The sequence below is a fragment of the Phoxinus phoxinus genome, assembly GCF_949152265.1.
Source record: "Phoxinus phoxinus genome assembly, chromosome: 14".
Taxonomy (NCBI): domain Eukaryota; kingdom Metazoa; phylum Chordata; class Actinopteri; order Cypriniformes; family Leuciscidae; genus Phoxinus; species Phoxinus phoxinus.
In genome coordinates this window covers 839267-864266 of record NC_136889.1, presented here as the reverse complement: position 1 = coordinate 864266, position 25000 = coordinate 839267, and the positions used below count along the sequence as shown (strand labels likewise).

The window sequence follows — 25000 nt, the reverse complement described above, 5'->3', positions numbered from 1 at the left end:
TTTCCTAAACGCTTTGATGGTTTTGATTTTGTCATCCGAACCCCTCTGAGCTTACATATGAACCCTGTGAGATTTAAAGTTAATATTTCAATAATTTAACAACACATTCACACGTTCACGGTTTTCTAATCAGTTAATAGTAACATGACATGCAGGGGAGCGAATAAACATTTAAACTGTTTTGATTTTAAATCAGTCAAAATAAAACTGTTTAAATGTTACATTTTATTTTTATTTAAAAAACAAAAAATATATTTTTTGTTTTTTATATTTATTGTTTTTATTTTAAATAATTGTAATTATATTTTAGTAAGTGCTTTACTTTGTTTCTGTTAAATTATGTATTATATTTTCATTTAAAATATTTAAAATATAAATCATATTTAGTAAGCGTTTTATTTAAAATTATTTTATTTTTGTAATTAATTTTTAGTAAGTGTTTTATTTGAATTTTTCTATTTTAAATGACTTTATTTTAAATGTAATTTATTGGATTTATTTTTAAATAATTATTTTATTTTAATTTATTTTAAAAATCATATTTTAGTAAGTGCTTAGTTTTTAATGTTTTTATTTTCAAGTATTTATTTAATTTTAATTTGAAAAAAAAAATCACATTTTTAATAAGCGTTTTATTTTGATTGTTTTGATTCGTTGATTCAGTAAAATTTGCCCTTAAACGTCTAAAAAAATACCATATTTATGGTTTTGGTCTCTTTTGAAAGGTTTGTTCCTAAACCGTCAGAATCACTGTAAGTCTTACTGGTATTGAGGAATAGAACTTTGAACACTTTCCGCCTACATTTCTTTTGTAAACAAGGTAACTGTAGCTGGGAGCTACTAGCTGGAAAACACAGTGGGACCACAGCATGAAGCACAATTGAAAATTTGAAAGGTACTCTTCAACTGTGAGAGAAGGAAAATCCAGAAAATCCCAGTGTATGATTTTTAAATAATTAATTTGCATTTTATTGCATGACATAAGTATTTGATCACCTACCAACCAGTAAGAATCCGGCTCTCACAGACCTGTTAGTTTTTCTGTAAGAAGCCCTCCTGTTCTCCACTCATTACCTGTATTAACTGCCCCTGTTTTAACTCGTTACCTGTATAAAAGACACCTGTCCACACACTCGATCAAACAGACACCTGTCCACACACTCAATCAAACAGACACCTGTCCACACACTCAATCAAACAGACACCTGTCCACACACTCGATCAAACAGACACCTGTCCACACACTCAATCAAACAGACACCTGTCCACACACTCGATCAAACAGACACCCGTCCACACACTCAATCAAACAGACACCTGTCCACACACTCAATCAAACAGACACCTGTCCACACACTCAATCAAACAGACACCCGTCCACACACTCAATCAAACAGACACCTGTCCACACACTCAATCAAACAGACACCTGTCCACACACTCAATCAAACAGACACCTGTCCACACACTCAATCAAACAGACACCTGTCCACACACTCGATCAAACAGACACCTGTCCACACACTCAATCAAACAGACACCTGTCCACACACTCAATCAAACAGACACCTGTCCACACACTCAATCAAACAGACACCTGTCCACACACTCAATCAAACAGACACCTGTCCACACACTCAATCAAACAGACACCTGTCCACACACTCGATCAAACAGACACCTGTCCACACACTCAATCAAACAGACACCTGTCCACACACTCAATCAAACAGACACCTGTCCACACACTCGATCAAACAGACACCTGTCCACACACTCAATCAAACAGACACCTGTCCACACACTCAATCAAACAGACACCTGTCCACACACTCAATCAAACAGACACCTGTCCACACACTCGATCAAACAGACACCTGTCCACACACTCGATCAAACAGACACCTGTCCACACACTCAATCAAACAGACACCTGTCCACACACTCAATCAAACAGACACCTGTCCACACACTCAATCAAACAGACACCTGTCCACACACTCGATCAAACAGACACCTGTCCACACACTCAATCAAACAGACACCTGTCCACACACTCAATCAAACAGACACCTGTCCACACACTCAATCAAACAGACACCTGTCCACACACTCTATCAAACAGACTCCTGTCCACTAGGGGTGTGCAAAGCAGCCGATATTTGTATCTGTATTTGTATTTGTTGAGGGGGGAAAAGTATTTGTATTTGTATTCAAGTAAAATTCAAAATAGGCGTAAAAAAATGAATAAATTGCGTTACACTTCTAATTTACGTTATAGTGTAAGTATTCTTTAATTATATCCATTATAATAATTATGGATATGCAATATTGGTTGATGTTTTTCCATAAATCCAGCAATGAAACAAGGAACGTCATTGAAAAGAAAATAACATAACAGCCATTACCTCATCCGTGGTTAAACCAACAACTAATCAAATACCATTGTGAACATCATGAAGCCTACAGCCTACATCTTGCTGTCTGCAAAAGACAGAGTAACTTAAACGTACCATATAACTCCCACACGTGCATACAATTCGACACAACTACACAAGCATTTTTAACCGAACGTTAACGTTACTGTCAACAGCCTATTGTCTAAAATACCGCGCTAAACAGCTGACGTTACGTAAACAGAGCGAGCATGAGAGCACCCGACTACTGCAGACGTCAATAATGCAGCGTAATGAAATAATCTCCCGATCGCTTCTCGAAAGTTATAAACTGCCTCAGGAACCCAGTTAAGGTACAAACATCTATTCAACAAAAATAGTGATGGAGTTGAGTGTTTTTTCGCTCTCTGTTGCTGTGGAGCAGCCTGTGTCCGTCACGCTCTCACTCATCCGGGCGTCGTGCACGGCGGTCTCATGAGGAAACGCAGCTTTTTGATATAAAGTTTTTCCTATTCCCGAATACAAATATTTTTTTAAGTAGGCTATTTGTTCGAAATAAGTATTTGTAAAAAACACGTTATTTGTGCCTTTCCGAATATCGTATTCGGGTTCGGCTCCACCCCTACTGTCCACACACTCGATCAAACAGACACCTGTCCACACACTCGATCAAACAGACTCCAGCCTCTCCACAGTGGCCAAGAGCAGAGAGCTGTGTCAGGACATCAGGGATAAACTGTAGACCTGCACACGGCTGGATGGGCTACAGGACAATAGGCATCAGCTTGGGGAGAAGACAACAACTGTTGGCGCAATTATTACAAAATGGAAGAAGTTCAAGATGACGGTCAATCTCCCTCGGTCTGGGGCAGCATGCAAGATCTCCCCTCGTGGGGCATCAGTGATCATGAGGAAGGTGAGGGATTACCCCAGAACTACACGGCAGGACCTGGTCAATGACCTGAAGAGAGCTGGGACCACAGTCTCACAGAAAACCATTAAGCTACGTTCACACTACAAGCGACTGTCGCTGCAGGTCGCCAGTGGCTGGCGGTTAGGTCGCTAGTGGGCGTTCCCGCTACTGGTTGCCTAGTAATGTTTGTGAGTGACACTCACGGATGTTTCTCCATGTTGTAGACAACAAATCCGTTTTCTTGCCACTACAAACTAATATTTTGGAAGGAAAATTCTAAATATAAATGTAATCAGTATAACATGCATAATATTAAAGATGATCGAGAAACTTTGAGTGCTTTTAGCCATCGCGGCCATTTAACTGCAGCAAACGGGCAAACACCGTCTATATGTGTTCAGGAAACCAGTCCGGCTCTGAGTCAGTGCTGTGAACACACTGTATGCACACGGAGATACATCACAACTTATAGCAGTTTCTGACGGCTAATATCAGCTTCTCGTTCAGCTCGCCTCTGTCAGAGAGTGACGGATGATCACGCGCTCCACTTACTTCACTCCTATTGGTTGTCGCTCCCGAAAGTCGCTCTTCATTTGCATAAAGTTAAACAGATCTCAACTTTGTCGCGTCGCCAGACACGCCCCCCATCAGGTCGCCAACGGCCGCGGTTGAGCGTGTCGCCAGAAAACGCCCGCTCCCCATTGAAATGAATGGTAACGTGTCGCTTTGTCGCTTGTAGTGTGAACGCACCTTTAGTAACACACTACGCCGTCATGGATTAAAGTCCTGCCGCGTACGCAAGTTCCCCCTGCTCAAGCCAGTGCATGTCCAGGCACGTCTGAAGTCTGCCAATGACCATCTGGATGATCCAGAGAAGGAATGGGAGAAGGTCATGTGGTCTGAAAAATAGAGCTTTTTGGTCTAAACTCCACTCGCCGTGTCTGGAGGAAGAAGGAGGATGAGTACAACCCCACGAACACCATCCCAACCGTGCAGCATGGAGGTGGACATCATTCTCTGGGGATGCTCTTCTGCACAGGGGACTGGACGACTGCAGCGTACTGAGGCGAGGATGGATCATGTATCGCCAGATCTTGGCCAACAACATCCTTCCCTCAGTAAGAGCACTGAAGACGGGTCGATGGGTCTCCCAGCAGGACAACGACCCGAAACACAGCCAGGGCAACTGAGGAGCGGCTCCGTAAGAAGCATCTCGAGCTCCTGGAGTGGCCTAGCCAGTGTCCAGACCTGAACCCAATAGAAGATCTGTTGAGGAGCTGAGAGTCCGTATCGCCCAGCGACAGCCCGAAACCTGGAGGATCTGGAGAAGGTGTGTGTGGAGGAGTGTGTGTGCAAACCTGGAGGATCTGGAGAAGGTGTGTGTGGAGGAGTGTGTGTGCAAACCTGGAGGATCTGGAGAAGGTGTGTGTGGAGGAGTGTGTGTGCAAACCTGGAGGATCTGAAGAAGGTGTGTGTGGAGGAGAAGGTGTGTGTGGAGGAGTGGGCCAGAAGGTGTGTGTGGAGGAGAAGGTGTGTGTGGAGGAGTGGGCCAGAAGGTGTGTGTGGAGGAGAAGGTGTGTGTGGAGGAGTGGGCCAGAAGGTGTGTGTGGAGAAGAAGGTGTGTGTGGAGGAGTGGGCCAGAAGGTGTGTGTGGAGGAGTGGGCCAGAAGGTGTGTGTGGAGAAGAAGGTGTGTGTGGAGGAGTGGGCCAGAATCCCCAGTGTGTGCAGACCTGCTCCAGAACTACAGGAGACGCATGATCTCTGTAACTGCAAACACAGGTTTCTGTACCAAATATTAAGTTCTGCTTTTCTGACGTATCAAATACTTCTGTCATGCAATAAAATGCAAATGAATTACTTAAAAATCATACAATGTGATTTTCTGGATTTTTGTTTTAGATTCCGTCACTCACAGTTGAAGAGTTCCTATGATAAACACTACAGACTTCTACATGCTTTGTAAGTGGGAAACCTGCAAAATAGGCAGTGTATCAAACACATGTTCTGTGGTTGTGTCTAAATTCCCTCTCCCTCATGTTGTTGTGCATCACATGATTATAATAATGAATCCAGTGTTGTGATGGTTCATGATCTGGTTTGGGGAGGTCGAGGACTCACCAGTCCCCCAGAGTCCACCGGGTTCTGATGAAGCCTTTTCTGGACCACTTGGACTGCAGGAAGAGAGAAACATCACATTAAACACACAGCAACCGTTCACTCAGTTCTTCAGCTGCCGATTATCATACATTCATAACCTCTCATCTCTTCTGAACCTGATAAAGGTCTTTTCCACAGTTTCTCTCACATCTGCTATGAACTATTGCATGCAGTTTTCAGCAGATTGAGCTCTGATGGAGATGAAGAAAGCCGGTTCTGTTCAAACGATCCAATCAGGAGACTGATCTCACTCACATGACCCTGAACGTTATTAAATGAGAGACAAATTGATGCTACGAGTGTCTTCATTACCAATGCACAGAAACATAAATAAATAACCCCTCTCTCCCTCTCTCTCTCTTCTCTCTCTCTCTTCTCTCTCTCTAATGGGCAGTTGACTTCAGCGATGAATAAACTAATTACCGGCCGGGTCACATAATTACAAATTGACTAATTTTATTTAAAAACTCTGATGCAAATGAAAGGCCTGAGAGAGATTTGATTGCCCCTCACATCTTTCAGCCGGCATTAGGACAAGATTAACTGGATCAAATTCAATTGCATTTGCATACTTGAATTAATATAGCAGGCTACAGCGAGGCCGCGCGTATGATGATGTCAATAACAGCATTTCCTCATGAGAAAATCATTTCCATATCTCACAGCGGCCAGATAACAGCACTCAGCATACAGTACACACACACACACACACACACACTCTCACACACACACACACACACACACACACACACACACACACACACACACACACACACTCTCACACACACACACACACACACACACACTTAAATACTAAAAACTCCTCTTAAATATGGATATAACCCAATAAAATAAGACTAAATTAGATTAAAAAAATAAAATAAAATATGGACAGAAAACAATAACCCAATAAAATAGGATTAAATTAGATAAAATAAATAATAAAATTAACTATTCTATTAAATATGGATATGAAACAATAACAAAATAAGATTAAATTACATTAAAAAAAAATTAAAAAAAATAAAAAATTACTTTAAATATGGACATAAAACAATAACCCAATAAAATAAGATTAAATTACATTAAAAAAAAATATATATATATTACTTTGAATATGGACAGAAATCAGATTAAATTAATAAAATAAAAATAAATGCATAATGAGCTGTTCCTGTAAACAGGGTCGGGTCAGTGTAAAGGTCAGGCGTGTGTGTGTGCGTGTGTGTGTGTGTGTGACAGTGATGAACGGACCAGCGATGGGTTCTGATGCTCCAGGTCTATAATCTCATCTCTGGCGTCCAGTGGCCGATTCGCCCTCGATCAAACATCTCTCACACACACACACACACACACACACACACACACACACACACACACACACACACACACACACACACACACACACACACACACACACACACACACACGTCACGGGCCAGTCTAGAACGCTCTTATACACTGACCTTTCTGCCACTGCGCTTGAGAGATCTGCACCGGCTCATAAATAACACACACACACACACACACACACAGGCTGAGTAATAACTAATAAACACGAGGGGTGATTGATGACGAGCACAGGAACTCCTCATCTGTCTCTGTTCTATCATCCGGCTCAGATTAAACATCATCATCACTGAAGGACAACATGCCCCTGTGCGCCTCACACTGGCCCGGAGCAGTGCACTGTGGGTAAGAGCGCCTCAGACCCGCGACTGCAGGCGTGTGGAAGATACAGATACACCAATCACACTGAACCGAGCAGTCGAGGAGACTCAGTCTGAACTTGTGCTTTTGTGGTTCACATTTGAAGAAAATATATATATAGGATGCAACTGGACAAAATAAAATGTAAAAAAGTTCAGGATAAAAATTTGATAAATTAATAAAATAATCAAATGAAATAAAATAAAAACATTTATATAATGATATTATATTACAAAGGAAATTAAATAAAATATAAATAAAATAATAAAATAAAAAATGTGATTATGATATGATAAGATGCAACTAGACAAAATAAAACAAAATTGTAATAAGTTCAGGATACAAATTGGATAAATTAATAAAATAAAAAAATACAAATATATTATAATATATAATAAATAAATGAACTGAAGCATGAAGATCTGATCTGACTTTAATCTGACTCACTGACAGTGAGTGAGTGAGTGAGTGAGTGAGTGTGTGTGTGTGTGTGTGTGTGTGTGTGTGTGTGTGTGTGTGTGTGTGTGAGAGTGTATGTGTGTGTGTGTATATGTGTGTGTGTGTGTATGAATATATGTGTGTATGTGTATATGTGTGTATGTGTGTGTGTGTGTATGAATATATGTGTGTATGTGTATATGTGTGTGTGTGTGTGTATGTGTGTGTGTATGAATATATGTGTGTATGTGTATATGTGTGTATGTGTGTGTGTATGTGTGTGTGTGTGTGTGTGTGTGTATGAATATATACACATACACACATGTGTGTATGTGTATATGTGTGTGTGTGTGTGTATGTATGTGTGTGTGTGTATGAATATACTGTATGTGTATATGTGTGTATGTGTGTGTGTGTGTTTGTGTGTATGTCTGTGTGTATATGTGTGTGTGTGTGTGTGTTTGTGTTTGTCTGTATGTGTGTGTATGTGTGTGTGTGTGTATATGAATATGTGTCTGTATGTGTGTGTATATGAATATATGTGTGTGTGTGTGTGTGTGTGTGTGTGTGTGTGTGTGTGTGTGTGTGTGTGTGAATATATGTGTGTGTATGTGTATATATGTGTGTATACGTGTGTGTGTGTATGTATGAGTGTGTGTGTGTGTATGTGTGTATGTATGTGTGTGTGTATATGAATATGTGTCTGTATGTGTGTGTATATGAATATGTCTGTGTATGTGTGTGTGTGTGTGAGTGTATGTGTGTGTGTATATGTGTGTGTGTGTGTGTGTGTATGAATATATGTGTGTGTATGTGTATATGTGTGTATGTGTGTGTGTGTATGTCTGTGTGTATATGTGTGTGTGTGTGTGTATGAATATATGTGTGTATGTGTGTGTGTGTGTGTATATGTGTGTGTGTTTGTCTGTATGTGTGTGTATGTGTGTGTGTGTGTATATGAATATGTGTGTGTATGTGTGTGTGTGTGTATATGAATATGTGTCTGTATGTGTGTGTATATGAATATGTGTGTATGTGTGTGTGTGTGTGTGAATATATGTGTGTGTATGTGTATATATGTGTGTATACGTGTGTATACGTGTGTGTGTGTGTGTGTGTGTGTGTGTGTGTGTGTGTATGTATGAGTGTGTGTGTGTGTGTGTGTATGTATGAGTGTGTGTGTGTGTGTGTATGTATATGTGTGTGTGTGTGTGTGTATATGAATATGTGTCTGTATGTGTGTATATGAATATGTGTCTGTATGTGTGTGTATATGAATATGTCTGTGTATGTGTGTGTGTGTGTGTGTATATGTGTGTGTGTGTGTGTATATGAATATGTCTGTGTGTGTGTGTGTATGTGTGTGTGTGTGTGTATATGTGTGTGTATATGTGTGTGTATGTTGACCCTGTACGAGCAAACACAAAGCGAAAGAGTTTAGCGAGTACTTTGTGTCACGGCTCTGAGAACAAACACACATGCTTCTCTTACACTAATAACCAAACACACACATGACACATGAAGCCCGATGAACCCGGATCGCCCGAAACCCAGCAGCTCCACTGGTTCTGTCCGGCCGACTGGACCCGCACTCACGGCCATAACTCACGGGTCACGCGCCACGGCGAGCGTTAGTTAATAAATGCTGATGAGTCACGCCACACACACACACACACACACACACACCGCAGGAATGCTTTATCTTTAATGCTAAAACCTTTGGGCTGTCAATCAAACGAGCAAATGTAAGTGATGTCATTGAGATGATTGACAGACTGACAGATTATTGATGAAGTCGCTCGAGAAACCGAAGCGTGATCATATTTACTGAAGCGCAGCAGATTCCTGAAAGATGATTGGTCGGTTTAGTTAAAACACACACTATAGCAGGGGTTTCAAAGCCCGAGACAGCGGACCTCCCTTTTGACACAACTTACCCATGTGCTTATGATGTCATAGTGGAAAATGCACACACTTCTCCTAACAGATAGCGCTGCATGCTCACACAGATATCAGGCCAAATGCAGGGTTTGCTAAAGCACATTGCTACAAGAATGTACAACAAAACAGTGTCCCGTTGCACAGCGAATGGAGCCTGCTATCCGAACGAACGGCTTTCTTCTATTATCTAATGTAAATAATATATGGCTACCATTCTAAATGAGTGTTTAGGGTTTTAGAAAGAAGGTTCAGAAGATATAGTCGCACTTTTTATCATAGTTTGGCTGGTCCTGCGACTTATAGTCAGGTGCGACTTATATATCAAAATGAATTCATACTGACTGAGATGAAGCAAGAGAAAACACTACCGTCTACAGCCGCGAGAGGGCGCACTAGTTAGCGGAGTTGTTCAGAAGCGACACCGAGGATGAAGAGTTCAGTGTTGTGTGATGTGATCGGGAGCTTGGTGAACTTGCTGACCGGTAACTTGCTGGACTCGCTGGCTAATGTTAGTTTAGCCTATTCAGCCTCCCAGGTATATGTTCTTTATGCTATTGTGCAGCTGAATAACTGTTAATGTGTTACGCTAACACACCGGACACTATTCAGCTGTTGTTCTGTGTGCTGTTGTGGAGCTGAATAACCTTTCCAGATTAAATGTCTGTTCTTGGTCTTGGATTTTGTGAAATAAATTTCTAAGGCTGTGTTTACACGGAAGCGATCTGAAGAGAAAACGCAAAAGTGGCGTTGCGTTATCACTTTTTATTCTGCGTTTAGACGAGCGTTATGGGGAGGGAATCTGCGTGCGTATGGAGACGCAAAAGTGTGTGAGATTGGATGTAGTGTGCACTCCATACGGCTAGGTGGCGATGTGGAGCACTGGAAGAGAAAGAGACACTGGCACAGTTTCTCATGTTTAATACGGTAAAGCCGCTGCTTTAACCCTCGCTGCTCTTCGCCTGTCGCTCAAAAATTACAGATTTTTTTATTTATTTTTTGTCAATTAAATTAATGCTATATTTCAGTTTGATAATGTTTTGTTATTTTCCTGTACTGGCGCATGCCTGAGACGTAAACGCGTACGCGACGCCTTCACTGTCTAGCAGACTTTTGCGTTTTTACCCTTTAGACGGAAACGGTGGAGCGTTTTTAAGATCTCCACTCTGGAGGGGGGTTTCACTTTTTTGCGTTTTTAAGCCCCAAAAACGTAAACGAAAGACACATCCGATAAAATATTTGTACGTTTTCACCCGCGAGGGTTCTCGTGTAAACAGGGCCTTAATAAATGCGACTTATAGTCCAGTGCGACTTATATATGTTTTTTCCCTCTTCATGACTCTTCATTTTTTCACTGATGCGACTTATACTCCGGAGCGACTTATAGTCCGGAAAATACGGTGAACACGTGAAGCGGATACAGTTGAAAGGACGTGTTTCGGACGGTCAAAAAATCGGATAAAGGAAACACATCAGAATTGGGCATCAAGACCTGCAGTGTGCCTTACTTTCAGAATAATAACAATTTAACTTTTTTAATTTATTAATTTAAACCAATTATTAGGCTATAATATTTCCCCTGGCGCCCCTGCACTATTAGTGACAGAAACATCTACACTCAAATGTTTCTCGCTGGGTGGATTACTTACCAGTTTTAGTCCGTTAATAATTACATTATTAGTAATAATAATAGTAGTTAGCAACATAATCTATTAGATTACGTATTTCAGGAAACATATTCAACTATTTTGGTCACTTATGACCTGACTTGTTTGTCACATAGATTTAAAAAATAAAATAAATATGATTAAATATTCCGAAACTTTAAATTTCCAGAATCAATAATTAGGGAATATAGGGAATGAATATCAATAATAATCATGTAATCAATAAAATATATATTTTTTTAAACACAATATAATCTAATAATTACAAATGCTTTCTTTTGTAATCTGATTACGTCATCCAGATCGCATCTAGCCAGATTATATCATAAATCATAAATCTCAGGTGTGATCAAACGAGTGGGAATGCATCTAGCCGCGCGAGCAGAAGCTGACGGCGCCGGGACAGCGCTCCACACACTCGGCTCCTCCGGCTAATAGGATCTTCAGGGAACAGATGGATGGAGAATCCGGCGGTTTCATCTACTAAAAGTCGACATAAATCACGGATGAAGCCGAGGTTATCGCCAGCCGGAGAAACCTGCATTAAAGCATTAGTGAAATTAATTCATCTTTCATAAGAGGTTCGAGCCGTATCTGTGATCTACGATAACAACCAATTTCTCAGTACTGAGCGCGCGTGAGTGTGTGTGTGTGTGTGTGTGAAAGCCCTTGATAGACTACACAAATCTGCTGCTTTAAACGGGCTAACATTATGAGGAGTGATGCTCTCCGGAGAATCATGAGACTAACATAAATCAATGCGCAAACTTTTCTGCTTCTGTTTTCCTTCTGTTGGTGTGTGTCGCGTGTGTGTAGATTGTTTCCTCGTCGTGTGGAGACGAGGCTCGTATGGGAGATAAAGTGGAGCGCAGTGTAAATCTGTATCAGCGCGTGAAAGAAAAGCTGTTTCTGCATATATTACTGTATCTCTGAGTGACTGATGCAGAGAGAGAGAGAGATGAGACACGATACACACACTTTATTAATATATCAGCCCTACTGTCACACACACACACACACACACACACTCGCACGCACGCGCACACACACACACACACATACACACTCACACGCTCACTCACGTGTACGCACACACACATGCACATGCACACGCACACACACACACACACACACACACACACACACACACACACACACACACACACACACACACACACACACACACACACACACACCTGATCATCTGAATTCTATAATTCACTCTTACTGTAGAAACAGGATCAGGACATCCATAAACTAAATGATAATTACTCCAATATTCCATTAATTTCTAAAATATAAACACCTTTAATTTGAAACATCTTATTATATTATGTCTTAATTCATTTTTTATTCATATTGAATTATTTTAAATGAATATAAATCTTTAAAGCTGAACTGAAAATAAACCAACAAAAACAATGTCATAAAAAATATATATATTTGCTACATATACCTTGCTCCTGGGTCATGTGACGCAGCAGCAGAACGGTCATGTGACGCAGCAGCAGAACGGTCATGTGACGCAGCAGCAGAACGGTCATGTGACGCAGGAGCAGAACGGTCATGTGACACCGCAGCAGAACGGTCATGTGACGCAGCAGCAGAACGGTCATGTGACGCAGCAGCAGAACGGTCATGTGACGCAGCAGCAGAACGGTCATGTGACGCAGCAGCAGAACGGTCATGTGACGCAGCAGCAGAACGGCCATGTGACGCAGCAGCAGAACGGCCATGTGACGCAGCAGCAGAACGGTCATGTGACGCAGCAGCAGAAGGGTCATGTGACTCACCTCAGGGAAATAGTCCTGAGGAAACTTCTCCTTCTCCAGCGAGGCTGAGCTCAGAGCGTCAGAGTGGATATCCTTCCCAAACACCTTCTTGAACTTCTTGGCTGAAACACAACACAAGCTGATCATCGTGTGAACATGCACACATAAGTGTGACTCGTTAGAGTATGACTCGTTAGAGTACGACTCGTTAAGAGTACGAGCTCAGGGCAACTGCGCCACCTACTGCTGAAACACAGAACTGAGGAATCAATCCTGACACTCATGTGAGGAATGATACGTTTCTCTGATATCTGATGTCACTTTTTCATTTACAGTGGAGTTTTAAATTAATAAAAATCACAGTCTTCAAAGCTTACAATGCAAACCCACAGGAAAAAAAGAAGAAAAGTGTTTATATATACTTGAATTTACTTTTGACTTTTTGGGAAAAAATTCCCATTGTCATTTTTTAACTATATTTATTTTTGTCCTCCCCATAATATAGTGTAAGTTATAGTAATATAGTGATTTTGTTTTTACTATAAATTTAAAAAAGTATATTTTAATTAGAAATGTGTTTTTATGTATACACACACACACACACACACACACTTAAATTTACTTTTGAGTTTTTGCTATGATAATTATAATTTTTTTAATATTTTTTTAAAAATAATTATATATTTGTTTACATTTATATCAGCATAAATTGTGTGTAATTGCTATGTGTAATTGCATTAAAATGATTATATATGTATAATCTAATTTTTATTAATATAATATACATTTAATTCCCATTACAGAAATACAGTGAAAGTATATTTTACTTTTTAAACTCTTTCAGTTATATATATATATATATATATATATTTAATTAAACCATGCTGTACAAATCCTTGAAATTGCTTTAAATGTTTGTTTTTTTATGTTTTTTTTAAAGAACCTTTCGGTGTTAAAAGTGTGATTTCTGCAGTTTAGTGTGTGTTTCTGGGCAGAGGTTTGATGAAGAGTGTGATCACGGGTCTGAGCCGGTCCAGCTAATGCTAATGCTGACACCGGTGTAATGGGAGTGGCTTTAATTAGTGTGACCGTCGGGACACGCGACCTCTGACCCCTCCCGCTGATGAGGTCACCGCCGCTAACTGTCCAATAGCTTGAGTGCACTATTACCACAGCCTGAAATCTCATGAATTAAATCCTAATATTAATAAGCATTACTGTTTCCTCTCGGTAACTCCGTCTTAGCATGTTTTATAGCGTCTGGAACAACCTTGAGCCGCGGGTTCTGATGGGATTGATTAAAGAGACACACGTACCTTTGAAATCAAACTGTTGGATGTTTTTCAAGGATTCGTGGAGGAAGTAGCAGCATCCAAGAGCCTGACAAACACAGAGAGAGAGAGAGTATTACACAAGAGGAGCTCAAAGCTTCGCTAGTTTCTGTGATCCGCTGGTCTGTGGATTCAGAAGAATACAAAACCGTTTATTTTTGTATAATTCGAGCTGGGCAACGATTAATCGCATCTCAAATAAAAGTTCATGTTTGTGTGTACTGTGTATATTAATTATCTTGTACTTATAAAGATTATATATATAAATAACCAATGCATGTGTGTGTGTATTTATATGTATATATCATATAAATTCTGCATTAAAATATTATGCATTACAATTATGCATTAAAATATGTATAATATTTCTAAAATATATAAATACACACACATGCATGCAAATATTTAAGAAAAATGTGTTATTTATATATAATAAAGCATGCAATAAAATATTGTATATTATGCATTAAAATATGTATAATATTTCTAAAATATATAAATACACACACATGCATGCAAATATTTAAGAAAAAAAAATTATATATAACAAAGCATGCATTAAAATATTGTATATTATGCACAAAAATATATATATTTCTAAAATATATACATGCATGTGTGTTTTTATATATACAACATTCTTTTCCACAGTACACACACATATATTATGTAAACACAAACTTTTATTTGAGCTGCGATTAATCGTGGCCTAGCACTAATTATAATGTAAATGTATATAATAGACATAAACCTGAATAGAAGCTTTTACTGTAATGCATCTAATAAAGTAGACTCAGAGTTGATTTAATTAAATATACATATACACCAAATAGTGTGTACAGTAACATTCATAAATATGCAATTACAGCAAAAACATGTCATAATATCATATCACTGTAATGTAATAGTCTTATATGAAATTATATATATTTAAAAAATGAAATTCCACTCAAATATAGTCTCTTATTATCACAAAGCTGCATTTATTTGGTCAAAAATACAGTAAAAACAGTGAAATATTATTATAATGTAAATCATCAGTTTTCTATGTGAATATATTGTAAAGTGTAATTTATTCCTGTGATCAAAGCTGAATTTATCATCATTACTCCAGTCTTCAGTGTCACATGATCCTCCAGAAATCAGTGTAATATGATGATCTGATGCTCAAGACACATTTATGATTATTATCAGTGTTGGAAACAGTTGCACGACTTATCAAACGCATCTAAAATATGAACTTGTATGACTGGCAGGTCAATAATGGAGGAGTTTAGTGACCGCAGGTGTCGTATTTCATAAGTTCATGTGTTTATGCATAACCCAACCCCACAAAAGCGCGAAATACTTCCTCTTATGAATATGAAGAAAGGCTTCCACGACTCTTTTCTCATGTAACGAGTTCATGGCGCTCAGATATAACATGTAAATTATAGCGGGAGCCGATTCTGTCTGAGCCGCTCAGAAGCAGTCGGAGTTTAGCATGACCAAAGATTTACTTCAATAGGATTATATTCTTAATTTTTACTGAACAATCAGACAGTTTCCGTGTCTGTCCGCGGCCCCAAACAAACCCAGAAGCGCCAGCGCCGGGGATTTGATGCGGTTCACAGTTCACTAACTGCTTTTCTCAAGGGCTTTTGCACCTCCAGTCCTCAAGTTGGCCTAAAAAAGAGCAAAACCTGCCGAAGACTGTGAGCTAATGCGCTCTATAGCGGCGTAAAGCCCGCGCCGAGAAGAAGAGAATACAGTTCAAGACACAATAGAAGTGAATAGCCATCTGACGCTCTCAGGTTCTCTCTGCTTCACTGATCTTCACACACACACACACACACACACACGCAAGAGCAAAACCAACACTCGCCAAGATCCCAGCGAGAGTGAATGGAGCCGGTTACGGGCCAGACGAGACGACTGGTGACTTTATTAGGAGACGAGACTGAGGACATGGAGACACCGTTCAGCCTCTTCTGCTCACCGAGCTGCATTCATATGATCAAAAATACTGACAAACTGTGAAATATTATTGCAATGTAAATCATCAGTTCTCTATGTGAATATACAGTAAAGTGTAATTTATTCCTGTGATCAAAGCTGAATTTATCATCATTACTCCAGTCTTCAGTGTCACATGACCCTCCAGAACTCAGTGTAATATGATGATCAAGACACATTTATGATTATTATCAGTGTTGAAAACTGTCATATTTTTGTGGAAACTGATACATTGTATTTTTCAGGATTCTTTGATGAATTGAAACCGCATTTATTTGAAATATAATTATTTGTTACATTATAAATGTCTTTACTGTCACTTTTGATCAATTTAAATGCACCTTTACTGAATAAGACTGTTTAATAATAGCAAAAATAATACAATGTATTGCTCGCCGTTATTAACGCATTAACTAATGTTATCTAATGGGACCTTGCTGTGAAAGTGTTACAGAGAAACTCAAATCAACTCTGAAAACAAACTCACAACAAACTACAAATAACATCATTATTGACAGATATCTCTGCATTTGAATAAATTCTTCTAAAATAAAAAAAAAATTTATTTTATTTTATTTTATTTTATTTTATTTTACACAAAGTGCTGAACACCGAGTGGCTTTATTTTATTTTATTTTATTTTATTTTACACAAAGTGCTGAACACCGAGTGGCTTTATTTTATTTTATTTTATTTTACACAAAGTGCTGAACACCGAGTGGCTTTATTTTATTTTATTTTATTTTATTTTATTTTATTTTACACAAAGTGCTGAACACCGAGTGGCTTTATTTTATTTTATTTTATTTTATTTTATTTTATTTTATTTTATTTTATTTTACACAAAGTGCTGAACACCGAGTGGCTTTATTTTATTTTATTTTATTTTATTTTATTTTACACAAAGTGCTGCACACCGAGTGGCTTTATTTTATTTTATTTTATTTTATTTTATTTTATTTTATTTTATTTTATTTTATTTTAATTTTAATTTTAATTTTATTTTATTTTACACAAAGTGCTGCACACCGAGTGGCTTTATTTTATTTTATTTTATTTTAGTTGCTGCACACCGAGTGGCTCATCCGAGGACTTTGCCGACTATTTTTCAAATACTATTTACTTGGACACTCTGTTGGCGTACTGTTCCTCGAATATTATATAGTAGTGTCAGTGTGTGCATTCAGCGCAGCGTCTCACACACACACGTGCACACCAGTAAAAACGATAAGTGTTGCATCAAGCATAACTGTCATTAAGATTACACGAGGTTTGGAAAACTTCACCAAAAGTGTTGCATGGAGCGAGCAGGTTCAGTCCAAGTCTTCTAACCAGACTTTATATGACCAACTAATTCAACTTTAGCAGTTTTTCCACATATAAACACAAGCACGTCTTATATGGTAAAAACATGCACATTTAAGCTCTCGAAACACACTGATTCACAGATTACTTTTATGTCTCATGTCAATAAATGGACAGAAATGATGAGCGAATTTTAAAAATGTCTTTATTTGTGTCTAAATATGAATGAAATCTTATGGGTTTGAACAGAAATGATCGAGTATGATGACAGGAGTTTCAATATTTGAGTAATCTATCAATTTGAGTTTCGTCTCGTCTCGTCTTTCTCTTTTGTTTTCCGTATCCATGTTCTGCTGTTTTCTGTGAAACGTATGTCTGTATTAATCATGCCTGAAGGCTCGTGCGTAAGCCGGGCACAGATTCGGAAGAGCGGAGATCATGCACTGGGGTCTAAGGGGTTAAAGGTTAAGACAAATGCTGAGTCCCAATTCACACACTTACACTACGCCATAAAAGTGTACTCCTTTTGTGAAGAAAAGGTCCATACTTTTGAGTGTGTAGCAAAAGAGTAGGCCCGCTTTGAGACATGCAACTTCGTCATCTTTAACGGACAGCTCTGTTGCTTAGTTACGTGCTTAAACTGGCCTGTCAATCATCTTTCACAGATAAAATCCTCCATTCAATCTGATTTAATGCTGTAGATCTGCAGTCCAGGGTCTGTCATGCGGAGACTTCTCGTGTGTTTGCAGTTTGGATATAATGATGCATTTAAACGTATCTTTACAGAAGTTCATAATGCAGATTAAATATAATGTGGAGAATATTGAATAAATACATTTGATCAGGTCAGATACTGATAATTAATCACTCAAGCTTCTTTATCTCTCTCTACATAATCGCCGTTTGTCCTCCATGTCTGTAGTTTTTTAACACTTTTTACTCGTGTTTGTAGTTCTAACCAAATCCTCTCGTCCACAGCGCAATGGGTTGTGGGTAATGTTAGCCGTTAGCGTGTTCACATATCTGCACTTCGGATTCTAACCACAAAAGGTGACCATCCGGGTACTAATTATATCTTCGAATATTATGTATGACGGAGAGAATGTGAATTGGGACGCACGAGGAGCTCAGCCATGCAAAGACTTGTGGGTAAGCATGAGAACGAGGAGGTTCTGTTGGACCGGCACTGGAGGATTGTGGGTAACGCACCACCTCTTGCATTATTTATGAGCGCTGGCTCATCTTGAGATTAAACATTTGCTGATTTGTCAAAAGCACAAACCGAGGGTCTCGCTCACGCCGAAGCGTCCCGCACATTTAATTGATGAGAACATTCCCTACGCGACCCGGATGGCCCGACGGAGGAGGAGAAGAAGAAGAAGAAGAAGAAGAAGAGAGGAGAACGTGACGGGATGAAGGTCAGCTTCCAGGAAAGGAGTGTTTATTTCTGTTAGCTTTAGTTTATGTGCGTTTTCACCTCAAACTGCCACTGAGAGAGAGAAGAGAGGAGAGACGCCCCTTCTACACCAGCACTGTATAAAACCAGCAGGCAATCCATACAAACACTCACTCAGAGAAGATCTAGGTATAGATCCGCATATTACACCTGCGTTTATGACATTACTGCAGTTACCATGCCAACAGAGATGTGGCTTACAGTGTGCTAGAGTTCATTATTCAGCGCATTAATAAACCGCGTACAGCAGGTCCTCATAATCTGCACTCTCAGTCTCTGAAACGCTTCGTCCGAGGATTCAGTCTCTCTAAGCTCCGCCCCTCTGAGAGCTGCTCTGCTGTGATTGGTCAGATGGTCTAGTCTGTGATGTGAGGAGTGTGTGAAGGAACATATTTCAGCAACTGTGTGAAAGTGAACAGCACACAACACCGCTATAAACATCAATATCTATGGGTTCAATATGCGACACATGACTAAACTCACATCATCGTTTTACATATCTCCGTTTTGTCAGTCCACACTACAGCGAGAAAACTGCGTTTGTTAAATGCACCTTAAATGCACTTTGAAGAGCGTTTTCAAAAAGCTTTGTGTTCTTTGCTTAAAATGCGTCTCAGCGATGCGATGAGATTCCAGCGACAAATAATGTGTGTCCACACTAGACACAACGCAACTTCAAGATGCGTCAAAATCAATCAAAACCCACAGCCAATCAGAACAGCGTGTGGGCGGAGTCTCGCAGCGAATACACAGCCAATCAGAACAGCGTGTGGGCGGAGTCTCGCGGCGAATACACAGCCAATCAGAACAGCGTGTGGGCGGAGTCTCGCGGCGAATACACAGCCAATCAGAACAGTGTGTGGGCGGAGTCTCACGGCGAGTGCACAGCCAATCAGAACAGTGTGTGGGCGGAGTCTCATGGCGAGTGCACAGCCAATCAGAACAGTGTGTGGGCGGAGTCTCGCGGCGAGTGCACAGCCAATCAGAACAGTGTGTGGGCGGAGTCTCGCGGCGAGTGCACAGCCAATCAGAACAGTGTGTGGGCGGAGTCTCGCGGCGAGTGCACAGCCAATCAGAAAAATGTGTGGGCGGAGTCTCGCGACGAGTGCACAGCCAATCAGAACAGTGTGTGGGCGGAGTCTTGCGGCGAGTGCACAGCCAATCAGAACAGTGTGTGGGCGGAGTCTCATGGCGAGTGCACAGCCAATCAGAACAGCGTGTGGGCGGAGTCTCGCGGTGAGTGTACGGCACCAGAGAGTAATCCTGACGGCACTCGCAAGAAAATTGATTCACAAATATTACACCATTTAAACATTATTCAAATACATAGGCTACTGAGTTACTAAAACAATCTGTCAAATAACACACTTTGTTCACAGTTTGAACGTTCTTGTTTTCATGTGTTTAATCTCAAGATCTGACGTGAATTCTCCACTGTTGCCTTTACAGCTACAAAGCTGGAGCACTAAATGATATTCACAGTCACATGACACGCTTTTAACATTAGATAAAGCACATAAACAGTGCCTGAGATTAGCAGTGCCACACTTTGTGTTTGTTGTTCCAGTGCGACGTCGCAGAAAAATAGAAACCGTTTCTAAAACAGAATATTTGTGTCGTCGTCGCGGCTGGTCAGGACAAAAACAGGATTAACAAGGAGAAGACGCATTTATCATATCTGAACCTCAGCTCTTGATCACAGTGATGCGAACAGTAACGATGGCGTGGGTTTACTGTATCAATCTCAGAAAACAGCGTCTTCTCCACATGAACAACACGAACCGAACTGCCACACAGTTCATAATGTACTAACCAGTGATTATATCACTACTAACACTTTAATTATCAATTAACATCATGCCGCCAAAAGCTCATTCAAGTTCATTAAAATATGAACTAAGAAAATGTGGATCAAATATTCACTGTAACACAGTTTACAATAAGGTCTCATCTGTTAACATTAGTTATTAGTTATTAACTAATTATTAATGTTAATATTAATTTTAACATTTACTAATACATTATTACAATCTGGTTAACATTAGTTAATACTGTGAACTAACATGAACAAACAATAAACAGCTGTATTTTTTATTAACTAACATTAACAAATATTAATAAATATAGTAACAAATGTATTGCTCATTATTAGTTCATGTTAGTTACTGTAATATATTAACTAATGAACCGTATAAAGTGTTACCAATATATTTATGCAGAATTTGTTCAACTTAGTTTTATTAATGTTCATGTTAGTTAGTAACAAAAACAACTTTTGATCTCTCTGTAAATGCTGAGATTAATATCAACTTAATCATTATTATTTCTGTGAACATAACTAGTGATCTGCAGAGCATTATGAAAGTTATGATCAAGTGTTTATGTCCTCAGATAATCCCCACACCTTTAAATAAACATCCCATAATCCCGGCATCATCGCATCACTTCCACACACCCAGCTCTAATAAATATTAAACATCAGAGTTCAGGCCTCGTCCTCTCACACGCGCTTCATGAAGAACCGATTATATGAGCGGCCGGCGATTAATCCATTAGTCCCGCCGTGACAGACTCCAAATATTAATTGGAGCCACACGGCGCTGACAAGAAGCGCTTATCTTTAAGCTGCGCTCCACAATGGCCAGTGTCAAGCGTATGTTTGTCACGTCCCGCGTTATTGATTACCTGCCAGATTCACTTGAAATAATTAAAAGTGTAGTTTACATATTTATAAAGCGGACTGTCATGGCTGCTACTTAATCTTCCATTAGGAAAATGCACTCTGTAAAGTGCACAGCGCGGCCGCGCGAGGAAATGAGTAATCGCCGTAATTGCAGACAGAAAGACAATAACGAGCCGCGAGCCAGATTTTATGAGCGCTCTGACAATGGACCGGACCAGAACCAGATATTACGAGTCTCTTCTGCTCAGCAAAGCTGCTTTATTGATCAAAAACACTGTAAAAATTGTGAAATATTATTGTAATGTAAACATCAGTTTTCTGTGTGAATATATAGTAAAGTGTAATTTATTCCTGTGATCAAAGCTGAGTTTATCATCATTACTCCAGTCTTCAGTGTCACATGATCCTCCAGAAATCAGGATAATATGATGATCTGATGATCAAGACGCATTTATGATTATTATCAGTGTTGAAAACAGTTTTTGTGGAAACCGTAGTAAACTACCATTCAAAAGTTTGAAGCAAGTATGATTTAAAAATTAAATGATTAAATAATAATAATAAATTTTTTTTTAATTTTTTTATAATAATAATAAAATTTATCAAGGATGCGTTAAATTGATCAAAAGTGACAGTAAAACATTTATAATGTAACAAAAGTGACAGTTTCAAATACAGTAAATGCTGTTCTTTTGATATTTCCATTCATCAAAGAATCCTGATAAATAAAATGTATGAGTTTCCACAACATTGACCAGATTTCCATGCAAGGTTTTTTTTTTTTTTAAAGGTTTAGCGCATCATAATGTTTACCAATATAGCAGATGGAAATGGCAATTATCAATCATTTTTGTAAGTGTCGACACAATATTTTTTCAGTTTAAATTTACCGCACAAATTGTATCGATACTTCAAATGTCGCAAAAAACTAATTTGGAAACACTTTTTGTCCAGAAAAAGGGCTTTAATGCAAATAAAGGTGGCGTCACATGACAGCATTAGCCTATCCAGCGTCTGCGTTTGTGCCGTTGCTCCCGTTAATCCCTGGGCCTTTCTCAATCTGTGTTCTTGTCTGTACTTGTGTTCTTGTGTTCTTGTGAAACGTCATCTTTTGTGGCCCAAGTACTGTCCCAATACACAAGTTTGCATTATGGCAAGAACGGTTAAAAATCCCGGAAGTGTTCTTGACACGTCCATTTTACCGAGGATGCATCGGTTGGTAACTTGTGTGAACTTGACGGCTGAAATATCCCAGCATTCATTTCGAATTTCGAGGAAGGAGAGGCAGGTCAATACAGAAAGTCGTTTTTCTACAATTTCGTACGCTATTTCATCACTAAATTCACTTCTGAGGACATTTGATGCGAGAAATCAACTGTGTAGATTTTAAATATTGGCATTTTTACGAAAATTTATGCCGAATCGAAAATGTGCTCAAACGTTTTCGGAAGTGAGAATCTCCATCCATAAGCACCTGCGGGTGTTAAGTTAGCTTGCGAGCCAACCGACTCGTTTTACCCCACAGTCAAGAGACCATTGCCTTTTACCGGCGTTTTTTCCCCGCCGTTGGTTAGTGATGTATACACAAACAAACAACAGAAGCAGAATGAAAGGAGACAGGCGTTGCTTTAATGTTATGAATATACATTACAGTGTACGTTACAGTTATAATCCCTTGAGCTGAGGGTAGGCTTGGGCGATAAAGCCTGGCTGTTATCGTCAATAATTCTCGTTATGTTTGGGTACTGCAGACGGCGTTTGTGCGGGGGTATTATTGCGCAATACCAGCAAGAATACATCGTCTCAAACTGTCAGCAGCGTTCTGTGTGCTCGTCACCTTGTGAGTTCATTCTTCCTAGAACAACTAACAAGATCGTTCTCCCCAAGAACACAAGTCCGTTCTTTGCATTCTTGGTTTTGAGAAACACCCCCTGTTTCTCTGAAGATCAAAGGTCATTCAATCTATTATGTATGCATGGTAAAATTAATGTCATAAAATCAAGATTTGATGGTCTGAAGCTGTCTACTTGAATGAAAATCACAAACATGACACTTGTTAATAAAACTATTTTATAAATAATTTATTAATATGCAATAATGCAACTTTTTTTCTGGGATGACGTCCTTACATGCCATTTTATCAGTAAAAATGGCCAATTGGATGGAAACCGGCTGGAGAAACAGTTAATTTCGCAATATTCACTTAGAAAAAGGGTATGGATACTAGGCTATTGATAATAATCAGAACCATAATTAATAATTGAGCACCAACTCAGCATATTACACACTAACCGTAGTTGACCAGTGAGATCTTTAGTTGGAGCATGCAGTGGAAACACGAGGAAAGCCATAAATCCTCAACATTTGCACCTAAATAACACCATTAATGCAGTAAAACTGTGGTAAATGTCAGTAGCGGTGCCGACGAGACGCTCCGCCGGTGCGACTCTGAGGGAATCCACTGACCTTTCATGGATTTCCTGCGTTCAGTTTGAAAAATGAGCCATAAAGCAAACATAAAAGTGGTCATTTTTCCCCAGCGGTCAGACCCTGATCTCCCGGGAGTGTGTCGGGATGAGGGAGTCAAGCGCTCGTCGTGTGTGAAGGAGAGTTCTCTAAAGATGGAGGACATGCGTGTAACGGAGGGAGAGTTACAGCATTACTGCACTTCAGAATTACAATTTCATGATAAAGTCACCTGAGTACATAAATAAATGTTAAAGTCTCCCTGTAGTCTATCATTTTACCCCTTTAAACTCATCTTTGACCAAAATGATATATTTAAAAATTTTCTCCTTGAAAAAAAGTCTTCATGCCTTAAAATATCTTGAATGTAACTCGACACCCTTGCCTCATTTAGTATGCGCGTTTCTATTAATATGCAAATGAGCCCCGCCTCCACTCACTCAAAGACACACCCGGGTGAATAGGGTAAAAAAATAACTAATATATATTCACCATACTTCACCAGTTTATTGATTACATTAATAATTGCACACACAAAAAAGTATTACAAGTTTTCTGAAATATTGTGTTCAAATATGCAAATTAGGTGTCATCTAATTAATGCACTCATTTGCATAAAAGTTCTAGAACAAAAATCTGAAAATTGCATAAAACAGGTTCAAAATTCTTGTAAAATAAATACATCTTTATACATTTTCATATTTTTTTTAGGAATAAAATGTATAAAACCAGGAAAAATATATATGAACAGAAAAACGAATAGAAAAATATA

General features: G+C 39.2%; 1 protein-coding gene across 2 annotated transcripts in view; it reads right to left on the bottom strand.

The window, feature by feature from the left end:
* inpp5a (inositol polyphosphate-5-phosphatase A) overlaps window positions 1-25000 on the bottom strand; it is a 186064-nt gene that overhangs the window by 66334 nt on the left and 94730 nt on the right. For both annotated transcript variants that reach the window (XM_079635786.1, XM_079635785.1), the window contains exons 5-7: window positions 14309-14372; window positions 13014-13114; window positions 5429-5481 (exon numbers count right to left, since the gene is read on the bottom strand). In XM_079635786.1, coding sequence (XP_079491912.1) covers window positions 5429-5481; window positions 13014-13114; window positions 14309-14372 — 218 coding nt within the window. The remainder of the gene's footprint in view (window positions 1-5428; window positions 5482-13013; window positions 13115-14308; window positions 14373-25000) is intronic.